This window comes from Siniperca chuatsi, linkage group LG24 (genome assembly GCF_020085105.1).
Source record: "Siniperca chuatsi isolate FFG_IHB_CAS linkage group LG24, ASM2008510v1, whole genome shotgun sequence".
NCBI classification, from domain to species: Eukaryota; Metazoa; Chordata; class Actinopteri; order Centrarchiformes; family Sinipercidae; genus Siniperca; species Siniperca chuatsi.
In genome coordinates, this window is record NC_058065.1 from 8,400,996 (window position 1) to 8,421,362 (window position 20,367).

Sequence of the window (20,367 nt, forward strand, 5' to 3'; positions counted from 1 at the left end):
TACATTAACAAATACTTAAAAATGTCCTCATAGCATTGTAAAAACATTGCTGAGTCTGGTGGTGTATGGTCAGAAGATGAAGCACAAAATAAAATAAAGACGTGTACATTTCCTTCTCTAGAGCTGTGTTGGAATGGATTTGGTTAATATAACAGATGATGTTCATGGACTGGGGATTGAACCTGTGTAAACTACAAGCCACACTGCTGCATCATATGCCAGAGCGCAAAATGTAAAACCTCTGGAGGATAACTTCCTGGGACAAAAATTCCCCAATAACTTGGTCATAACACGTTTTGTTGTATGTCTTTCTGCACTTCAGTGTATTCTTTCTTCTGAGTTAATCCTAATGTGAAAGAAGTGAAGATATTTTATGATAATACACGAAATGTTTAGAATATACAGCTGTCTTCCTACTTCTGAGTTGCAATCCGTCAGCACAATGTAAGTTTAGAGCTTAAAAGTTCTTCTTTATCCTCATTTCGTACAAAACTTAACAGTGTTAATGCAGAATTGTTACATACAGCTGGGATGGAGCACAACTAGCGACCAGGGGAAAATAACACGTCAAGTGTGGCGTTCAGTGGCAGCAGGATACTTTCCTCCTCCGTCACAGCAGTGTGTTTGGCCTCAAAGGTCGGCCTGTGTGAAGACAAAGGCTAGGAGTGGCCTATACGATTAACACATTTAGACGGCCAAAGCCTGATCTATTAAATTGCAGCTCATATTCTCTGAGGGCTGCTGTGCTGACAGCAGATGCCGAACAAATCGGTTGAGCAGAGACAGGTGCTGGTGCCAAGGTAAACTTGTCTGGAGGAAGAGGAGGCAAGTGACAAACCCATTAAAAATACATCTGTTTCACAAAAACTGACTCAGGAAAAAAAACATTTTGAAGCATTTCAAGACATCAGGAAAGATAATTGATTAAAAAATGTTATTAATAAGGGATTTAGTTGGTCCTATAAGTGACATATTGTTAAATGTTTTAATAATTTTAAAGTGGCAAAAAATGTTTATTTTACTTAACAAAGTGTGGCTTTCAGCTCACTTTCTGGCTAGTTTTGAAAAAAATAAAAATATAATAAAACTAGAAAAGACTACATTTTCTGAAAAAATGTACGTGTGTCACCTATCTGAGTTCCTGGACACTTCTAGTGTCTCCTGGAGCAAGGAAGTGATGTCACACGTTTTAGCTAACTTTAGCTAGCTTGAATAAAAGGCTTTGATCTCCTTTGCCAGCTGAGGTCCGCCGATGACTTAATGCACCTTTAATTAATCATATTTCATTAAATGTTTTCCACCTTGTCTAAAAAAATCAAGGTTACATCATTGATTTACTGTTGAAGAAGACCCAGTGTTCCAGGAAAGCCAGGATGCTGCGTCTTCTCCTTTGTAATGTGAAGATGTTGTGGTTTCATGTCTAGCTTGTCATCCCTGCGTAATGTTTTTCCAGATGCTCCCAGGCTCAGGAACGTTTCTGTTTAAAATTATTATCTGACTGGAGCTCGTCCATCCGTACCAGCACCAGGTCTGCTCCTGACTATCGGAGAGGGAGTCTTCCGTGTTTGGCTAACAAAACAGGTCACCACCGGCTTTCCATCCAACGCTGTGTTTACATATAAGACATGTGTGACAACTGTTATGGATTCAGACATACACATTGTTGTATGTATACATTTAGGTCATTATAGGCCAAATAAAAGAAGCAAATACATCTTATTAACCTACTTAGAGAGCATCAGGCACATTGACAGAATCAGATTAATTACTAAAATGACTTTTAACACCGGAAGGACTAAGTGAAGGGAAGTTATTTTGTCACGGGATTCTAAAAAATAACATAAATACAGCATAAGATTTACACAGAAGGTGGCTCTAAATAGATCAATGGGTGGTCTAATCCAATCTAAGTTCTGAAAGTTAAAAAGAGTGTTTCTCAAATTTAAAGCAGCAATAAAATACATTTCATTGTGTTAAATAAAAGTTAATTCCTGTGCTTGTGTATGGGGTTTGTCTAAACTTATCTGAATTTAAACAAATAGTTGCACATTTTGGGAAATGAATGTGCTTTCTTGCTGAGTTAACGTTAGCTTACTGCTAGTCACTGCGCAGTAACTCCTCACAAAACTACAACTTGTTGTTTTACATTTGTGTTTGTATATGAATTAAACAAATAAGATACAATTTATTAACTAATGAGCTTTATAGGTGTTGGTAGGTGTATTAACTTTAGGTGCACAGGTTATTCCTTAAAGAGCTTCAGGTCTTGTATGACCATAAAGTTAGGGGCAAGAGCTTCCTATTTTTCTTAACTAACAGCCAATTGAAAGGCTTGTAAATCCCACTGCACCTTTTGTTCCTATACTGTCAAATCAAGACCATGACATTAAAAAAATCCTTTAGTTGTTGTTTTTTTAAAAACTTAAAACTTTTAAATTAGAACCAGCTTTTTTGTTACCGGCTGTGATTATGTGTTATTTCCATTGTCACTTTTGGGCCCTGATACCATTTCACCATTGCTGAAAAATTAAAGATAAAAGAATTTAGATTCCCCCTCTTCTTTTCCTTTCGGCTGCTCCCTTTCAGGGGTCGCCACAGCGAATCATGTGCCTCCATCTAACCCTGTCCTCTGCATCCTCTTCACTCACACCAATTAACTTCATGTCCTCTCTCACTACATCCATAAATCTCCTCTCTGGTCTTCCTCTAGACCTCCTGCCTGGCAGCTCCAACCTCAGCATCCTTCTACCAATATATTCACAGTCTCTCCTCTGAACATGTCCAAACCACCTCAGTCTGGCCTCTGTGACTTTAGAATTTAGATTCCCCACTTCTTCAAAACTTCAGACCTATCTCTAAACTCCCATTCCTGTCCATATTTCTAAAGAAAATTGTTTGTACAGCTTTTAAATATTCTGAAAAACAATATTATTTTTTAGCTGAAAAAGCTAAAATATGCTAAAAAGTATTTGTAAACTTCTTGGAGGGATGAGAGATGTTCATACTGTATGTTGTTCAAAGTTAGACACCCTTTCTTGTCTTGTAATTGTGTAACAAAGGAAACTTCACTTTCACTTCCCTGATTGTCTAACGACGATTTTAGTTGAGGATTATAAATATCTATGATACATGTTGCAGAAGCTGTCTTGAAGCATCTGGGGGCCATCATGGAGGGTGTGGAACCAAAGCACATGCCAGGCCTACTGATGTTACCCAGGAATATTTTCTTATTATTTCCAGGCTGCAGACAGCTTTCCATCCTCTTCCATTCATGGACAGTGGTGCAAAAAAAATCTGCAAGGTGCTGATGAACAAAAGAGAGTACAAAGAAGAGCAAAAAGTTAGTAGGTCAAGGGTTAGTGGACACTGCTGCCTCTCCATCCTCAGTATGGCCAGCGACCCCCCTTCCATATAACTGCTGCCACCTCCTCCTCCCTCAGTGTGCACTTCCCCTTTAAAGTATCTGAGAGGAACAGCCTCTGGCAGCTTGCTCTGTCTGTTTTGTAGTTTGTGGTTGTCTTGACAGAGAGGATCTTAAAGGATAAAGTAGAAGCTCGTGTAGTTTATGGTGGAGGCTGCACCTTCTGCTCGTGGATATGACAAGTTATCAGGACAGTGATAAGAAACTGTATTTTATTTGCATTTCCTTTGTCAAAGGATACATGACTGGACTGTTAAAAAGGTAAAAGTCTTACAAGTTGCTTTTTGTTTCAAAAAGTTCATATTTTGCAATAGATCATTATGTATTTCTGGTGATAAGTCATATCATTGCTACTCTAACATTTACACAAGTTTCAACATTACATAGATTGCAGGATTACAAATTATTTGAACTATTTGTATCATGACGCACCATTTTAAAGCATGAAAAAACTGTGGCTCTGTATACAAGTGCCTCATATTAAAAGAAAGTTTTGGGAAATTTAAACTTTAAAATACATTTCAAGAAAATAAAAACGTATAGATAGATCAGATAAATCAAACATAACCAGGCAGAAAGTATGAAATTAAACAAATTGCATTAAGCAGTATTGTTGAAAAACCAATTTGTTTCTGTATTCACCTTTTAAAGACCCTTTAAACCCTTTGTAACATGACTTTGATACCATGAAATTCCCTTTATTGAGCTTGCTTGCAGATTGTATGTAATGTATGAGGATATTGGAAATACTGGCATGTTGCAATATTTACTTTTAACAGCATTATCATATATAATGTTCACGCTTGCATATAAACAATTGCTGCACACTTCCAGCAAATAATACTGTTTTAAAACCTTATGCTAAAGATCAATTATAAAGCTTGACATAAACAGGGAGATAACCAGACATAAAGCATAATCATAAAGTACATAGACATAAAACTATGTGTAATATATAGGCGTGGTTTATTGTAGTTCACTGTGAGAAACATTTTCCCTGACCACATCCTGACTTGGTTCTGACTTGTTAAATTATCTCTGTGTTATCTCTCATCTCGGCTGTTAGCTAAGAAAGGGGTTCAATTTGTTTCAGTGGTCAAGAGAGCTCATGAACACTGCAGGCTGTGGTTGTGTTGCAACTGTTGGCTGCCTGCTCATCTTCTCCTTCTCATACAAAGACACCAAAGTGAAATGTGACATATAGTATAAGTGATTATAAATAAAAAGTCCATTGAACAAAGGACATTTTATATCATTCTTCATGAGGGTTTAACAGATAAAACAAGAGGGAAAGGGTTGATTTGGGGGAAAAATGACCTGGTTCTTACCAAAATACATTTAATAAAAGTGGAAAATTTAATAAAAGTACTGTGGCTTATAGATATATGCATTTCAAACTTGGAAAATTATCACAATCTTAAACAATGCATCTTTTACCTGAAGCTCCTATTTTCCCTGATGTCCTTCTTCCACTCTGTCTCCATCTTTTCCATCTTCTGCCACGTTAAGTGTTAGTCAGTTTCATCCTTTTATAAGGTGTTCATTTCATTTTAATCTTCTGCTGTGTCCTTGACACTGACTTCCTCCTCATCCCTCTAGATGCAGTGAGAATAAATCATCTAAAATCTCCTTTCCACTCACCACTTGAGAGAAATCTCGTCAACATCTTTTCCCTCTTGTAGTTAAACATTATGCTCTTGTTGGCAACATGCTCTCTTTATTTCAATATCCTCTTTCTTTATTCTTGTACTTATACTTTGCTGTGATGGTAGCATGACTAGGATTGAGTTGACTCTTGAACTCTGGAATTGCTTGAGCTCAACTGAATGTTGAACTGTGAGATTGTAGATTTTTTTTACTTAAATCGGCTTTCAAGAGGTTTACATAACTGTGGACTGGACTCACACCAGCAGCCTGAATGGAATCTTTTTCAATCTTCCAAAGTATTCAATATCCAAAGTATAACTGTTCTGAGCGTCAGAGTTTCTCCTCTCTTTCTGGTTTGGTTTGATTCCTCAATCCATTTCTGACAATCCACTCTGCTCCACCGCCAGCCACGTTTTCTATCGAATCTATTTTTTCATCTCCGCTCAATTGCATTTCCTCTGCAAGTTTCTCCAAGCCTGTTTATGCTTGTTGAGCAATAACAACAAGCTAGATGTTCACAAACGAGATCAGCAAAAACATGTGGCTCTCATGAATCTAACCCACAGCTTACCCTCAGTCTTAGTGCCACCCAGTCCCGCTACTTTAACAATGTTTCTCCTTCCCTACAGGATAGCTATACCTTGATGGGAGTGGACCTGGGCTGCAAATGGGAGGAAGTCTGCAGATTTCACACATGATGGACAGCAATGACTTCCATGCTCTGCTCTCTGGGGAGCACCTCATCTATGCCATCACCATCCCGCTGTCAACCTCCATCATCCTGGCCAACCTCGTCATCATCGTAGGCATCGCCTGGAACCGCCAGCTCCACAACACGCCCAACTACTTCTTCCTCAGCCTGTTAGTGGCAGATTTGTGCACAGGTGTGGTGCTGCCTTTCATCCCTTTAATGGGCCTGAACCGGGAGTTGAGTTTTAGCTCCTGCCTGGTGGCTCACATTTTCCCAAACTTCCTCTTCCTGGCATTCCTTTTCAACCTGGTGATGGTCCACTATGAGCGCTACATTTGCATCGTCGACCCTCTGCATTACAATAACTTGTGGATGCATCGAAGTTTTCCTCTAGCGTTGCTTGTGGTGTGGGCACCACCGCTCCTGTACGCATCTCTGCCTGCTTTTGGGTGGAATAACTGGACAGGGCCAGATTGGAACGGCTGTTGTGCAAGTAGCCAAAAGATAACGGCACTTTCAAACTGTTCAACAAACGGAACCACCTGCTGCTCGTACAGGCGAGTATTCCCCAATACATTTATCTACTTGGAGGTGTATGGACTCGTCTTACCTGCTATTCTTACCATTGCCGCCATGACTGGCCATGTTTTATGGATCACCCGAGGCCAGCTGAAGGACATTTGTCGTCTCCATCGTTCAGTGGAGCGGGGAAGTCAGGCCTCAGACCAAGAACAGAGGCTGAACCTGCGGTACACTCGCTGCGTGGTGGCGGTGTCGCTGACGTTTCTCGCATGCTGGGTTCCCTACCTCATTTATATGCACGTCTGCATAGCATTCTTGATCAGCGACACCAAGTGGAGCTCCACCACTCACATCGTGTTGTCGTGCACTGGTATTGGAAGCATGGCTGTGGTGCCGCTGGTGCTCGGCCTAGCTAACAGGCAGTATACAGAACCTGCATACAAACTTCTCCAGAAACTCCGAGACAGATGGAGGCGAAGGACGCAGGGATCAGAGGAGGTGGCAGTCTGATAAAATACTGATGTATATTAATATTTATGAAGATAATTCTGGAAGAAATGATGTTGCTAGGATTGATGAACTGCATGCCCACAATATATTAATCAAGGCCACCAGGAGGAAATATTGCATTACAACAGAAAAACACATATGCATTGATTCTTTCACAATTTATTTATCAGTGTTCCAAAATAAGGCCACCTATTGTTTTACCACCACTACACTGGGTTTGGAAATATAAGTTCTGTCTGTAAGGTTTACCATTACATTTTCATAATTTAGCTGACAATATTACTGTATAGGGAGACACAATTCAAAAGATGAAGACTAAGTAAGTAAGTGCTGCTTTCAGGACAAATTTAAAACCAACCATTGTCTCCAACAAGTCTAAAGCCCCATTTGGACAAGATTAATATTACAAGGGGAGGTGGGGAATAAATTATTCACTGTGCTCCTCTGTTATTTTACTTGTTCTGGATGGCATTTTAACCGTTGTGAAATTACAGGATGTGGTCTGTAATAGATATGGATATTTTGTAGGACTAGCCAAAAGAGAATACCAGTACCAACCTGTAGCTGGGTTGGGGCCGTGAAAAAATTACCCACATATGCACTCTGGACAGGATTAAAATTACTGACCACTCCCACTTCCCTCATTAGTGTTTATCTATATACTGGTATGCAAGCTAAAGAGGGGCGAGGGATGCATCCACAGTCCGTAATACATCTACAAGACATGAAGAGATTAAGGCTTCAGCAAGAACACGCAGGAAAGAGACATGAAGTGAAAAAGCAAGTTTGCATGTTAAAGTTGGAAATTTGTTTCCAGTTTCTGCCATATTTAGAAAGTTAATACAGTTAAATACAGTAAAAGCAGGCTTATGTTTCAGAGAAACATCTGCTGCTTATAAACACTTGTATATGAAGACTAAAAGTTTTATTTACTGTAAAGATCCCTTCAAGGGAAATGAGATTTTTATTTGAGACTTGATTAAACACAGAATATGTTATGCTATTTGTTTCCCCAATCAAAATGTGGTTTTACATGTGTACATACCATAGACTATATAAAATAGGAACATATATTATGTGGGTGGAAAAGAGATAGCCAGCAAAGGCGAGCTGAAGAGGAAAAGCAGACTTAAATCAAATTAAAGAGCAAACAAGGTCTGAACTGTTGTGGAACATTAGTAGAGCTGGGATATCATCATGGGGTCAGGGTATATTGTGTACATATGTGTCCGGATGACAGAGGAGATCCGGGAGAAGAGGAGGAGGAGGAGGAGGAAAAAATGAAGACAGGATGAGGCTGTCTGGCTCCAGCTCCTAATGACTGACTGCTATCTTTATCAAGTAGAAAGCCTCTGACTTTTTTTTTATCTAACAAACACACTGTGCCCAAATTGGGTCTGGATTCAACATTTTGGGAAATACGCTTATTTGCTTTCTTTCCGAGAGAGAAATGAGAAGATTGATACCCCTCTCAAATCTCTATGTTAAATATGTCGCTGGATCCAGCAGCCTGTTAGCTTAGCTTAGCATAAAGACTGGAAACAGGGGGAAACAGCTAGCCTGGCCATGCCCAAAGGTAACAAATCTGCCTACCAGCACCTCCAAAGCGTATTAATTGACAGGTTGTATCTTGGTCGTTTAATCGGTGTAGTGTAAAAATGTCCATTTACTGTTTTATGTGGGGTTATGTGTCAGACTACTCGTGGCCGCATGCATTTGCCAAATAGCAAATTGTCATTTTTACACTTTGGTTTTTGTACAGATTAAACAAGCGAGATACACAGTGTAAATAAGTAAGTTTTAAAGGTTACCTTTGGACAGAGTCAGGCCAGCTGTTCCCCCCTCTTTCCAAGCTTCATGCTAAGCTAATCTAACCATCTCCTGGCTCCAGGTACATATTTACTGTACAGATAGTGAGAGTGGTATCAATCTTCCCATCTAACTCTTGGCAAGATACTGTTAGATAGGTGGTTTTCTTTTTCACAAAGACAAAATCTTATTCCTATTTAGCTCACAAAGGTATGAGAGAAATAACTGCAAGTAAGCTGATAAAATACACTGATGGTACCAGAAACACCACAAGTCAAATGCAAACAAAGATAAGAAAACCTTTTTGAAAACTTTACATAAGCAAAATGTCTCCAACTTCAAGCACAGATTCTAAGAAAAACGCTTAACCTGCTGTTAGACTGTTCACTCTACCAGAAGGCACACAAACGAAGGATAATGATTATTGCGTTAAAAGCCACTTTCAAGACGATTCTTGAAGCGTTTAATATAACTTAATTTCATTTCATTTGAACTTTTTTAATTCGCATTTTGTGGATATACTGTAATGCTGCAGACATAGGACTGATGGACAGTGTCAGTCAATCTTGAGTGTAATGGGAGCTTTCAGAGACAACTCGGCCTGCCTCCACTTCCACCCGGATCAGCAGTCGTTTCTTGGAGTTAGGGTACACTGGTGGGATAACGGTGTCTGCCGGGATGAAGATCGTTTCCGGGATAAAGATGTCTGCCGGGATAAAGATGTCTGCCGGGATAAAGCTGGGTTCTGGGGCTTGTGGCTTCTTTGGTAGGTGAACGTCTGCGTGTAAGTAAGGACTTGGATTGGTTGGTTTATTTTTAGAAATCTGAGCAAAAGAGAGGTTTGATTTTAGTGTAACACAACACATGACTCAATCATGAGAATGCTGGTATGTATGAAATGGATGCAACTTTTTGTTTTGTTTTTGTTATTATTTGATGTATTATAATAATATTTAATGTAGTTTTTGTGTACCTCTAAACCTCTGTCTCCACTTCAGTTAGTGATTTCCTACATTTCCCCAGAATTCTTTTCAACAACATCCTGACAAGAAGATTTTAGCTAGATGCTAAGATGTGGACAAGCTGCTACTTCTTGTACATTAGGACACTCGTGGAAAATAACTAAGTACATTTACTCAAGTACTGTACTTAAGTACAGTTTTGAGGTACTTGTACTCTACTTGAATATTTCTATTTTATGCTACTTTCTACTTCTACCCCATTACATTTCAGAGGGAAATATTGTACTTTTTACTCCACTTTATTTATTTGATAAATTTAGTTACTAGTTTAAAGATTCAGATTATTAATACAAAATATTATCAACAAATGAAATACGATATATTCTTACAGATTAAGCTACCCAGCATTATATAAAGTAATTAAAATCAGCCCCACCTTTACCAGCTGCTGCTAATCTATCAATGAGTATAATCCAATAATGTAATATACATTATTCTGAAATGCATAATGAGTACTTTTACTTTTGGTACTTTAGGTATATTTTGATGCTAATACTTTTGTACTTTTACTCAAGTAAAATTTTGAATGCAGGACTTTTACTTGTATTTTTACACTTGCTACTTTTACTTAAGTAAATTATCTGAGTACTTCTTCCACCACTACATTTGGAATGCAACATGGCTGCATTGCTTAACTGCACTGCATTCTGGTATATTGAGGGCTTCATTGGTGTAAAAGGGGAAGAAATTCATCAATGTTTTAGATCAGTGGTTCCCAACATGGGGCTACAGACCCCCCCACAAGGGGTCACAAAATGATTAACAGAATAGAAAACCAGAGAAAAACAATTTCCGCTACACCAACTTACATGTGTCCTTATTTTCTTATTTTGTCTTTTTTTCTTATGAATTACTGGATAATTTCTCTAAAATTACAAAAATTATTCACATAAAACAAAAAAAGGAAGGAAAAAAAGACCACTGTTGGGAACCACTGTTTTAGCTCATTCTAAATGTTCTTCTATCAAGCTATAGCTGCTCTGGAAATATTTTGACATGTTTATATTTGTCCAGTACCAGTGGAAAAAAGTAAAATACACCACAAACTGACCACATAAAATCAGAAATGCCATGTCAGTAGATTTTTTAGGTGAGCTAATTTCAGAATAAGTGACAAAATGGTTCTTACCTGCGTGGCGCATTAGGTAGTTCATTCTTCACAGAGATGGAGCAGAGACAGTTGTTAGTGCAAGCATTAATGCATCATGGTATTTTTCAACAAACAGCAACATGAGTGAATACACTGAATAAAAGCTCATGCACAATGATGTTCTCTCACCCCCGAATCCCCACTGCTCACATACCTCTGCTCCTCGCCCTCCAGCAGTTTGCGGTAGGTGGCGATCTCGATGTCCAGGGCCAGCTTGAGGTTCATCAGGTCCTGGTGTTCACGGATCTGTCCGGCCAAGTCTTGCCTGGCCTGCCTCAAGGCCTTCTCCAGCTGGCTGATGTCCTCCCGGGCCTTCTCCAGGTTGTTGTCGCCGTCTGTCCTTACGTCACTAATATCGTTCTTCATGGACTCTTCCTAACAGGAAAACAGAGGGAAGAAGATCAGAGGCTGGTCAAACAGACAAGGTGTGTAGTTAGGCCTGAATTCTGAGAGTGTCTATCTGTGTGATCCCAACCTTCCTTAAGAGAGCATCCAGGTCCCCGTTGAGCCTCTGGATGTGGCGCACCATGTCTGAGATGTCCCTCTTTAACTCACGCACTTCCTGCTCACGCTGTCCTACACTAGAGACCATGGCTTCCATCTAAGGGGGAGAAGAGGGGCAAAAACAGCAAAATGTGAATAATGTGGAGAATGCATGCTTTGCAACCCTATCAGGCCTCACAGTGTACATTTCACTCACATTTGCACTTTGGAGGCTTTGAAAAGTAAGCTGTATTAAATAGAATCAAATAAGAACTATTTAGTGGTCTTCTTCTTTGGGTATAATCTTCCTTTTCCTAACCTTTTTCTGGTTCCACCGCTCGGCTTCTTCCTTGGTGCGTGCGGCCATGTTGGCATACTGATTCTTGACGCCTTCGATGATGTCATCTATGTCCAGAGACCGTTTGCTGTTGTCATGTAAGACCACTGTCTCATTCTGGACATGTGACTCCAGCTCCTTGATCTCCTGCAGGGGGCAGACATGGGTACAACAGAGTTTGTTTACAGTCCTTTTCCACTATATTTGATGACCTGTCCTTTTACAGCAGTGGTTGCCAACCTTTTTTGTGCTTTGCTCAAGTACCCCTCATCATCCGTTCCAAATGTGTTAATTTCAGTTAATCTCAAGTGGATATAATGCTATTACTTATATAAGAGCAGATACCGCTACAATATTTTTTTCACACAGTTGAGATCAGTTTGGTCAAGTTTGCATTTGTACTACTACTGTACCACTTGTAGTGGCAGAAGATGGAAATTTCAACTGTTTATCCATTACTTTAAAAAAAAACATATATTTATTGTTTTTCCGGATATAACAAACTTATTTTACCAATATTGTAGACACAATGTTAACCCTTTACCATCCCCGACTACAAAAACATTACATTAATAATAACAAAATTATAACAACAGTACCCCCCCTACCCTAAGAAGAGAACAACAACATAGACACGAGGACAAAGTTTTGCAGTAAAGGAATACAGACAAGGATGAGTAAGTGGTACATACTAATAATAAAAACAACAACACCAACAGAACAAAAACAAGAGGAAACAAAATACAATTAAAATAAATAAATAAATGAAGAGTTTCTGCTTCTCAACATGGCTTCCCACCTCCCCAAGCATTCAACAATCTGCTCTCTCTGCATCATTCGTTAGGGTCATCCTCCAGATCCATTAGATTACCAACATCACCGTATTTAAGACAGGAAATAAAGGGACTCCATACTTCTTCAAAAGCATTGCGGTTACCTTTGACAATAAATGTTATCTTTTCCATCAATATATTTGTTGTTAATCCATTACTTTTAGCTATTCCAACTGTTTATCCATTACTTTTAGCAAACTCTTTCAACTTCTCTGCTCACTTGTTAATTAGGTTTAACGTACTCAAATGCAACATGTGATGTTCAGGTGTGCAACTGACTCAGGTGGGTGGGAGCGTGTACTGTGCTGTCAGTCTTCTGTAGCTGGTAGCTTACTGACTTATTGTGACAATTTACAAAACACCAGTGGCCTAGTTGGTTGTTCAGCAAATTACGTGGATATTATATTTTTTCAAGTTAGTTGAGCTACTCCATAATCTTTCCACGTATCCCCTGGAAACTACAAAAATACCTCCTGGTTAGGAACCACTGCTGTACTGTCTGTTGCGTTACTAAGCAAGTTGTTGTTATAATGTCTCTTTCAGGTCAAACAGGTTGTAGCTTTACAGAGCAGAGAGAAAGACAAAATCAAAGGAGAGAACAATGAAAATAAAATGTTTCATTACCTCATCATAGCCAACCCTGAGGAAATCCAGTTTTCCCATCAGGTCCTCCAACTCCAGAGCCAGATCTACTGCCTTCAAGTGACCTTCGTCTGACTCCTGTTACACACATTAAACAAACATACACATTCATAAGTACATAGAAGCCCAGATGGCATACGGTGAAGAAATTGCTTCAAAAATATCCTATTGTCAGAGGTCTACTGTTTAATATCTACAAAATACAGCACAGTAAGCAATATAACAATTGATTTCAGTTAGCTAAAATTCTTTTAAAAGTACCAAAATGTATTTTAAACTTGGGGAATTAGTGAATTTATGAGAGTTTTTCTATGTTTCTAAATGGTTGAATAAATAAGCATCATAAGAAGCTTACAGTACCTTTTTTCTGATGATAAACTCATTCTCCAGTTCAGCTTTCTTTTTCAACTCGTCCTCATACCTGAAACCAAATAAAAAGGAAAATATGAATTTGTGCCAGTAATGGCATAATGGACACTGTTTTGAGTCCTTGTATACTGTGTTTGTGGCTGTGGAAAAAAGGGACACACTTTCCCTTCATGTAACATATTCTCATTTCTTTTTTAGTTAAAAACAAAGTGCAGGGCTAATGGACATATTCAATCAATTCAACAACACTGTGACCTGCTGACCTTTTCTTGGTGTCGTCCACCTCCTCCAGGTTCTTGTGCAGCTCAGCCCGCAGTTTTTCTTGGTCCTGGAGCAATTTATCGATCTGCTGCTCCATCTCGTCCTCCAGCTGCTTGACGATGTCGTTGATCTTCCCGTCATAGTCCTCCTGCTCCTTGAGGATCTTCAGCTTCATGTCGAGCTTTTTGTTCTCATCCTCCAGGTGTTTCACCTAAGACAGAGACAAACAAAGTGTGTGTGTGTGGGGATTTCTGGTTATGTTGACAGACTGATGACCCTTATAGACCTCAGACCTATGTGGTGTCCCACATGTACCTCCACCATTCTTTACATGAAGTGAAGCCTGCAAAAGGAGACACATTTCATGGCCCCAGGTCACAGAATTAACTGGCAGACAGAGGCTGGTGGAAGTCATCAAACACGATAAGTTACTAATAATTTGAAAAGTAATGAAAAATGCACAAACATATTGACTTATATTAAATAATTAGATTATTTTATAGGCTACTAAAACCCAACTCCAAAAAGAGGGGGAAAATAAAATATAGGCTATTAAATACTGTTCTTCTACTTTTCTTTACATGTTTTGAGTATGTATTAATTTATAAATTAAGAAATTCATTATGTATTTATAGCCTTTTAATTAGTTATCAACTGTCTTTTTACTGCTTAATTGTCAAGCACGTTTTGAAGAGTGGCAAATAAACTATAATCAATAGTATTTATATCATAATTAATCAATTTGATCAACCGAATTGTTATAGCAAATAATAATAACAATTATAATAATAAAAAATAATGTAATTTACTAACCTTGTCGATCAACCTGATGAACTTGTCATTGAGTCCAACCATGTCGTCCTTCTCCCTGGATTTTCCCGTCGGGTCGATTTTGTTGGTCGGGTAGCTTTTGGCCGGTCCTGTACTCCCGGGGGAGTAGGACTGGCTGCTGTAATCTTTAGGTGTAGACATACTGCAGCTTGTAACAGCGAGCTGAAATCTAGAAGCTGAACAGGGGAGCGGTGAAGATACCTGCAGCCCTCTGGATCACCTGCTTTTAAGGTGGATAAAGACCACCCATCACCTCCCCAAAACTCTGCATTCATCCAATCAAAAGAGGACAAGTGCAACATCAGCGTGAGAAAAATGCATGAAACACTTGAATTTCGACTCTGCACCAGTTTGTCCAGTGCACCAGGAGCCAATGGCATCGCTGGGGGCGGATTCATGCGTAAAACCAGGTATAAAACTTACCTGAATCTGTCCCATCCATCAAGTGACTCCAGTCTGAAACGCTCTCTTTGTCATTGTCAGCGCTCTCACATCCAGCCGCGATCATGTCTTCAAACAAGGCCGTCAGCATGTTTGGTGGAGCCGGAGGAAGAGGCTCCAGGGCGTCCGTTTCGAGCCTGGAGGGGCTGCGTAACGTGCTGAGCAACGAGCCGAAACGAGACTCCGCTCCGAGTCCCGCCGCTCCTGCCGCACCCCCTGCTTCTGCCGCTCCTGCCGCTCCTGCCGCCCCGGCGGACGACAAGCAGACACTGCGGGGTCTGAACGACCGGCTGTCCGGCTACCTGGACACGGTGAGGCAGCTGGAGAAGGAAAACGGCGATATGGAGAGACAGATCGAAGAGATTTTGGCCAAGAGGAAAGCACCTGAGGGACGCGACTGGGATGAGGTTGAGAAACCCCTGGTTGACCTCAAGAAGCAGGTCATCAGATTTCTTTATTTATTTATTTATCGGAAGAAAAATATAAAATTAAACATTTGATATTTCACATTTTAGATTCATGCATTTTCTCATGAAATATGAAAGAAAATATTTCAAGCTAAATCAAATATTTTTTCCCCAAATAATGATCCTAAAATATTACTGGTAATATACATCATGCATTCCTCTCCTTAGATCAAAGACATCACCAAGGACAACGCCAAGCTGATGCTCCAGAATGACAACACCAAGCTGGCCAATGATGACTTCAAGAACAAGTGAGTTTCATGTAAACTAGATTTTTTATTTTTTTAAAAAGATGATTTTTGAGATAAATGGGGCTCAGGAAATAAAACAATAATAGGTTGACATTCATAACTTTAAACTATATCAGACAACAATTCAGATCACAATGAAACACTAAGAGTCAGTGGTGTCTGTGTGGATCATTGCTGGGTTCCTCCCCCTGTATGCAGGCTGGATGATGAGAAAAAGGCATGTAAGGAATTAGAAAAAGACCTGGATGATCTGAAGAAGACCATTGAGAATACCAAGCTGAACCGCGAGCAGATACAGAAAGAGATCGATTTGGTGAACGAGGAGCTTGCTCGCCTTGAGCAGGAACACAAAGGGGTGAGACTGGAAACAAACACGTACAAAAACGCACACTTCCACATCAGCTAACAAAAATGTATTGTGTGAAATCTGATGCAAACTTGTTGCTGTGGCTCTTGTAGGAGGTGGATGACCTGCGTGAGAAGATCAAGGACTCCGAGGTGAAGGTGGAGATCGATTCCCAGAAGTCCAACCTGGCCGAGATTCTCGACAAGATCCGCAGCCAGTACGATAAACTAGCCCAGAAGAACCTGAAGGAGACAGAGGAGTGGTACCAGAGCAAGGTTCGTTACCTGCAGGATCCTAAAGACGACTCTTTTGTCATATTGTTTGCTTTCTTCTTTTCTTCTCTTTATCTCACCATTTCCATCTTGTTTTTCCTTCTCCAGTTTGACAACATCAAGGTGGTGGAGGCCAAAAACAGCGAGGTCTGGAACTCTGGAAAGACAGAGCTGAAGAATCTGCTCAAACAGAGGCAAACTATAGATATTAAGATCCATAGTCTGCAAAGCACGGTAACCACACACAAACACGAGCCGTTTCACATACAGTATGTAATTTGTCACACTGCCATAAAATACAATGAAAATACAACAAAGTGAAATCAACTGGAACAGCAGTTTTATTGTACATTTAATAGGGAGCTCATTCTCAAGTTTGTATATGCTTTGGTTTGACACATAGCCTAAAACCTCTTCACATAATCAGCTTTAGCAAAACTCAGTGACATCAGACATACAGTATATCCCAATCACACCTTAAGCAAAGTCCTGAAACCCTTGAAGAAATTCTTCAGGGGGTGCACAGAACCTTATCATGTCAGGAACGATAAAACCGCCCATGGAGGTGTTAGTCTACCTGTCCTTTTCACAAACATTCCTGGCTGCCTTGTCATTAAGCCAAACAAACTCTTGATCTGCCTCACTGTAGTCTGACGAGCCACCTGGATCTGCTCTTGTGTAACAATACAAACTATGAGCATGAAAAAGGTCAAGGCTCCTAAGAAGTCACAGTGATCTGTTGTGTGTTTTTTAAGGTCTTGTCTCCTTGGTGTATTATGCAAAGACAAAAATACGATTCCTAAACAAAACAGATATCAGGATAGGACCCCAAAAAGAATGGGAAGCCAAAAATCACATGACTTTCTTTTCAGATCCAGAATCTTGAGGAAACCCTGAGGAGCACCAAAGTGGAGTACGATCAACGTCTGGGCCCCCCCAACCAGATGATACGAAGCCTGGAGGCGGAGCTGAAGGAGGTGAGGTCTCAGGTGGAGCGCCACTTAGAAAACAACAAGAATCTGCTGTGTGTAAAGATGAAGCTGGAGGCAGAAATCTCTAACTACCAGCAACTGCTTCAAGGCATGACCGGTGATACTGAAAGGTGAGGATGGTCACGTGGCTCAGAAATACTTAATGATGGTTGTAGTTGTATGATGTCAAATTATATTATGTTGTTGGGTACAGACACGTCTCTGCCCACGGGAAATATAAAATTTGTACAGTGACCACTTTGTCCAGAAAAGGCTGCAGTTTTTTTCCATTGTCCCTTTGGCTGAAAAACATGAGCAATAATGAGTAATAAACATATTTCCCAAAGTGTCAAACTAGTTCTGTAAAAGGTTTAAAGGAATAGCATAAACACACTCAACATGCACAAAAGCATGCCTGTTTCCAACTCGGTTTGTTAGCTTATTTTCTTCTTCCCTGACAGCTTGGAGTTTTCTTTAGAGGATGTGGTGGACAGCGGTAAGTTCTGGATCTAGACGTAAAAAACAAAACTTTCAATAAAATCACAATTACTCCAGCATGTTTGTCCTGTGACCTGAACGGACAAGTTTATCTGTGCTGCCAAGAAAAACCTGGGTCAATTACTGAGATGCTTTCAGTTTGGTCTTCCAATCCTATTGGCTCCTTTCCAACAGGAAAGAAAACAAAAAATCATCAGAATCTGACTCATGTCAGCCCTTGTCTGTAGATTTTAAAGAGCTTGAAAGGTGTAAGCAATATGCTTGATGACATTCCTCACTGAATAATGTTGTAATGTGGATTCAATAACCATATGGTTTACATCTTTATATTCTTTAAAATCAGCAGCAGAGTTAAACTTGAAATCTAACCCTCACACATCAATTTTTGAAAGAATAGTTATGGGAAATATACTTATACACTTGCTTTAGATGCCTTCTCATCTAACTCTGCCCAAATAAGGGTTTTTATTTACTAAAATGTCAAATGATTCCTTTAAAGCTAGTCGTGTCACTTAACTGCACTCAACTGTTGTTGTCACGTTGCACCCTGTAGCTGCATGCGATCACACTCGATTTTAACACTACATAAATGTAATGATTTTGACAAGCAAATCAATCACAAAAAAGAAAATAGAATTTCTTTGTCATGTGTTTTTGATAAACTCTGGTCACTTGTTGACTCTCTAGCAGAAGCACACACAGATTAAAGGAAATCTGAAGGACTAAAAGGATGCTAAACACATTTATATGCTTGAAACCTGTAAAATCTGATTCATCTTCTTGTTTCCAGACCAGCAAAAGCCTGATGATAAGATGCCCGAACAGCAGGAAGAAGTGAAAGAAGAAACCCTTGTGAAGCAAGAAAGTGCCCCCTCTAACAAATCCACTGCTGTAGCAGATAAACCCCCTGAAATGTGAAAGGAGAGGGGTCATCCTCTTCTTCTTCTTCCTCCTCCTCCTCCTCCTCAGAGAATGAAGATGAAAAGCCCAAAAATGAGGGTGAAGTGGCCAAAGCCTGATCTAGCTTTTTCTGCTCTGTTGTTTTTCTGTCACTCTGCCAAGTATCATATCAAACTGTTTCCTACTGTTGCTGCCAAACCTGCAAAGCTACTATGAGGTTGTTATGGTGTATCTTTTCAGATGTCAGTAAATAAATACCTTTAAATCAAAAGAAAGATGCCCAGTAGTGTTTCATGTACTCACTCTTTTGATACATGACTTATGTGGCAATGCACTCACTTACCTTCATACAATAAATAATCATAAAGTGCAGTGATTCCCCACTTGGTATACTTTTGTAGTTGCCAGGGTGTACTTGGAAAGATTGTGAGGTGATTGTGAGAGAAATAGAAATTATGATTAGGTAAAATAAAATACACATAAATAGGGCTCCTTTCCAACTGAAGCTGAACTGTAGGATGGCTGCGATTATTTTCATTATCAATTAATCTGACAATTTTTTTTATCAATTAATTGTTTTGTCTAAAATTCTGAAAAAATGCCCATCACTATATCCTACAGCACAAGGTGACATCATCAAATGTCCTGTTTAGTCTGACCAGAAGTCCAAAACCGAAAGATATTCAATTTACTATAATGTCAGACCAATAAAAAGAAAACATCAAATTCTCACATTTAAGAAACTGTAACCATCAAATGTTTGGCATTTTGCCTTAAAAGTTACTTAATTAATTTTCTTTAATCAATAACCTGTTTTAGCTCTCTTGTGTAGTATACATATTGCCACACTGAGCAGTAAACTACCAGCTACCATGGGCCAGCTGCAGAGGAAATGCCTCCAACAAACCTGTGAAATTTAGAGTGCATGAAAACTAGTTCGCAAGCAAGCCAAACTTTATAGATAGCTAAAAGTAATCCATCAATGTCTGAAACAATTCCAAGATCACTGTGTCTTGTATGAAACAAATATTCCAGAAACAATATCCGGTTTTCAATAGTGGTGGTATGTTAGACAAAAAAGTTTGGGAACCCCTCTCTCAGGCTCCGACTCCAGGAGGTATTATTCATCACAGAGTATCAGTAAGGATATGGGAGGCAGGATAAGGTCAATCAACAATTTTTATCTTCACTCAAATAGAAGACAGCGCAGTATGGCAGAACACATCCTGGCATGTAGATTAATCATGTATTAGGTTCGCCTACTGAGAAGATAACATGTGAAGAAATGTATTTAAATATATTTACCAGAAAACAAATATCTACTAGAGAAAAGAGCCAAAATGTCACCGTCAGGTGAAAAGTTGTCCAAAATGTCAGGAGCAGCCTTGATTTTGGGCATTTTTGAGTTTATTTCCAAAATTTTAAAAGGATAGCATGAACTCAAGGGTGGTAGAAATTCTCAACTGAAAAGCCAAAATATTGGACTTGCATGACAACAGTAAAAGCTAGAAAGCTTACAAATATATTGTAATAAAATATTTTTAAGAGCCCTTAAACCAAATTATAAAACACTTAAGACACACACTTTGAAATCAAAGTTGAGAATTTCCAATATACAGGTCAGTTTATGCATTCTCTTTATGCAAGTTTGTCCTTTTTTCTTAAATCTGATATTGTCAAAGTTGGAAAATTT

At 39.3% G+C, this 20,367-nt stretch overlaps 3 protein-coding genes across 6 annotated transcripts; 2 read left to right on the top strand and 1 right to left on the bottom strand.

Moving 5' to 3' along the window:
* Window positions 1-3,467: 3,467 nt before the first annotated feature.
* Window positions 3,468-7,794, top strand: LOC122872168 (G-protein coupled bile acid receptor 1-like). Its single transcript, XM_044188031.1, has 2 exons — window positions 3,468-3,682; window positions 5,698-7,794. The coding sequence occupies exon 2, from the start codon at window positions 5,736-5,738 to the stop codon at window positions 6,789-6,791; it is 1,056 nt and encodes a 351-aa protein (XP_044043966.1). The 5' UTR covers window positions 3,468-3,682; window positions 5,698-5,735; the 3' UTR covers window positions 6,792-7,794.
* On the bottom strand, window positions 6,935-14,669 carry LOC122872167 (keratin, type II cytoskeletal 8-like). Of its 2 annotated transcripts, none has more exons than XM_044188029.1 (9): window positions 14,511-14,669; window positions 13,700-13,908; window positions 13,428-13,488; window positions 13,050-13,145; window positions 11,575-11,739; window positions 11,248-11,373; window positions 10,927-11,147; window positions 10,752-10,777; window positions 6,935-9,378 (listed from the first exon to the last, which is right to left on the bottom strand). In XM_044188029.1, exons 1-9 carry the CDS (start codon window positions 14,667-14,669, stop codon window positions 9,161-9,163), a joined length of 1,281 nt encoding a protein of 426 aa, XP_044043964.1. In that variant the 3' UTR covers window positions 6,935-9,160. The 2 variants fall into 2 exon arrangements, with proteins under 2 accessions (XP_044043964.1, XP_044043965.1); XM_044188030.1 differs by having other exon boundaries at window positions 9,239-9,424.
* A 234-nt stretch (window positions 14,670-14,903) lies between these two features.
* LOC122872166 (keratin, type I cytoskeletal 18-like) lies at window positions 14,904-18,945 on the top strand. Of its 3 annotated transcripts, none has more exons than XM_044188026.1 (8): window positions 14,904-15,409; window positions 15,605-15,687; window positions 15,886-16,042; window positions 16,147-16,308; window positions 16,414-16,539; window positions 17,178-17,407; window positions 17,738-17,772; window positions 18,565-18,945. In XM_044188026.1, exons 1-8 carry the CDS (start codon window positions 15,035-15,037, stop codon window positions 18,690-18,692), a joined length of 1,296 nt encoding a protein of 431 aa, XP_044043961.1. In that variant the 5' UTR covers window positions 14,904-15,034; the 3' UTR covers window positions 18,693-18,945. The 3 variants fall into 3 exon arrangements, with proteins under 3 accessions (XP_044043961.1, XP_044043963.1, XP_044043962.1); XM_044188028.1 differs by having other exon boundaries at window positions 14,949-15,409; window positions 17,178-17,282; XM_044188027.1 differs by lacking the exon at window positions 17,738-17,772 and having other exon boundaries at window positions 14,950-15,409.
* The last annotated feature ends 1,422 nt before the right edge of the window (window positions 18,946-20,367 follow it).

Coding starts and splice junctions, on each gene's coding strand:
- LOC122872167 (XM_044188029.1), bottom strand. CDS start 14,669: ATGTCTACACCTAAAGATTACAGCAGCCAGTCCTACTCCCCCGGGAGT. Junction 13,909..14,510: donor TCATCAGGTTGATCGACAAG/GTTAGTAAATTA, acceptor TCTCTGTCTTAG/GTGAAACACCTGGAGGATGA. Junction 9,379..10,751: donor CTACCTAATGCGCCACGCAG/GTAAGAACCATT, acceptor ACTTACACGCAG/ACGTTCACCTACCAAAGAAG.
- LOC122872168 (XM_044188031.1), top strand. CDS start 5,736: ATGGGAGGAAGTCTGCAGATTTCACACATGATGGACAGCAATGACTTC.
- LOC122872166 (XM_044188026.1), top strand. CDS start 15,035: ATGTCTTCAAACAAGGCCGTCAGCATGTTTGGTGGAGCCGGAGGAAGA. Junction 16,309..16,413: donor AGGAGTGGTACCAGAGCAAG/GTTCGTTACCTG, acceptor TTCCTTCTCCAG/TTTGACAACATCAAGGTGGT. Junction 16,540..17,177: donor TCCATAGTCTGCAAAGCACG/GTAACCACACAC, acceptor CTTTCTTTTCAG/ATCCAGAATCTTGAGGAAAC.